The 1,679-nt window shown below is 64.3% G+C and overlaps 1 protein-coding gene across 1 annotated transcript in view; it reads right to left on the minus strand.

Annotated features, from left to right (window-relative positions):
- LOC104131090 (rho GTPase-activating protein 27) overlaps positions 1-1,679 on the minus strand; it is a gene marked incomplete at its 5' end in the record, with an annotated part of 10,681 nt that overhangs the window by 2,767 nt on the left and 6,235 nt on the right. Inside the window, one exon of the mRNA XM_035899737.1 lies at positions 351-455. Coding sequence (XP_035755630.1) covers positions 351-455 — 105 coding nt within the window. The remainder of the gene's footprint in view (positions 1-350; positions 456-1,679) is intronic.

Here is a 1,679-nt window from a genome sequence, read left to right on the forward strand (position 1 = left end):
TGAGGACGGCACCCAACTCATTCCACTGATGACCCCAATTGTTGCCATTTGCCAGTGAGCTGGGGTGGTTGGAAATGTCCTCCCTGTGCAAAGCCCAAGTAGAAAAACCCCTCTGGGAGCTAGGATGTCCCTTAGTGCCACCTCCATGCCCATAGGAAAGGGACAGTGGCCAGCAGCGCAGTGTGTCCCTTTGCTGCCAGCCCAGGGACGTCCCCCAGCATCCCCACCGCACACATCCCCTTTGCTGCTGGTGGGATGAAGCAGGCAGGTGCTGGCATCACCACTGCCCCACGGGCCAAGTGTGGAGCCTGATGGGTGACCGATGTCCCCCCCACTGTCACCCAGCTCACCTCCAGGACATGTTTCTTGCTGGACTTGTCCTTGCTGGCCCAGGTGAGGGTGGCCCCGCGCAGCTCCACCGTGTGCTCGGGTGTTGTCAGGGTGTTGGGCTGCCGCTGTGGGAGCAAGGGGATGAGGGTGGCACTGCTGGCACCTGCCCGGAGGGGATGGGGACACCGGGGTCCTGCTCTGCAGGAGGGCTGTGGGCTTTCCTCCTCAAGAAAGGCAGGAGTGGCAAATGTCCCTTGTGGGACACTCTGTCCCCTCCCATGGCACCCTGCAGGACCAGGGCATGGTGCTGCTCCTGTGGGGTGGGTGCCGTGGCCACCAGCTTGGGGACAGCTGGGCCTTACAGCCACTGTCACCTTGTGGGACGCCCCCAGCCCTGCCTGGAGACCCCGAGGGTCTTCAGCTTTAGGGTCCGTCTTGGTGACAGCACCGCGCAGGAGCAGCGTTACGTGGGGAACAGAGTCCCCTGCGGGCTGCTGGGTGGCTGTCCCTGGGGAGAGGACAGTCCCCTGGGGTTTTCATAGGGGAAGAACATTGGCGCCTCTTGCTCTCCCCATGCCCTGGGTGTCGGGGTGCTTTGGTTGCTCTCCCCCTCCACTCAGCCCCTCTCCATCCCTGTTTTCCAGAAGGGCCCCCCCCGAGCCCTGCACCCATGTGCCAGCGGCGGGGCCAGCACTGTGTCCCCCACCCACCAAGGGTGCGGGTCCGTCCCCTCTCCTTCCCCTGCCACCCTCACCACAGGGTGTTGCAAGACCCATGGCAGTTTCTGCATCCGGGTGCTGGGTGCTGGGGGCTGGGTCGGCACCGCTTCCTCCCTGCTCGCCCTGACAAGCTCCGCGTGCTTGTTAGGGTGCCCTGACACTGGCCCCAGGCCAGCTCCCACTGGGGGGGTGTGTGTGCGAGGGGAGGTGTGAGTGCACACGCATGGGTGTGCGGCAACCCTGCCCAGTGCTGGGAGGGGTCTTCATGCAGGGTGCTGGGCCTGTCCTGTGGGTTCTGGCTCCATCCCATGGGTGCTGGCCCCATCTCACAGGTTCTGGCCCTATTTTATGGGTGCTGGCCTTGTCCCATGGGTGCTGGCTCCATCCCATGGGTGTTGGACCCATCTCATGGGTCCTGGCCCCATCCCACAGCTGCTGGCCTCATCCTACAGGTGCTGGCCTCATCCTACAGGTGCTTTCCCCATGCTGTGGGTGCTGGCCTCGTCCCATGGGTGCTGACCCTGTCTCACAGGTGCTGGCCTCATCCCATGGGTGCTGGCTCCATCCCATGGGTGTTGGACTCATTCCACGGGGGCCGGCCCCATCCTCCAAATGCCGACACCCTCCGGG

This window comes from Egretta garzetta, unplaced genomic scaffold (genome assembly GCF_000687185.1).
Source record: "Egretta garzetta isolate BGI_Z169 unplaced genomic scaffold, ASM68718v1 scaffold488, whole genome shotgun sequence".
NCBI lineage: Eukaryota > Metazoa > Chordata > Aves > Pelecaniformes > Ardeidae > Egretta > Egretta garzetta.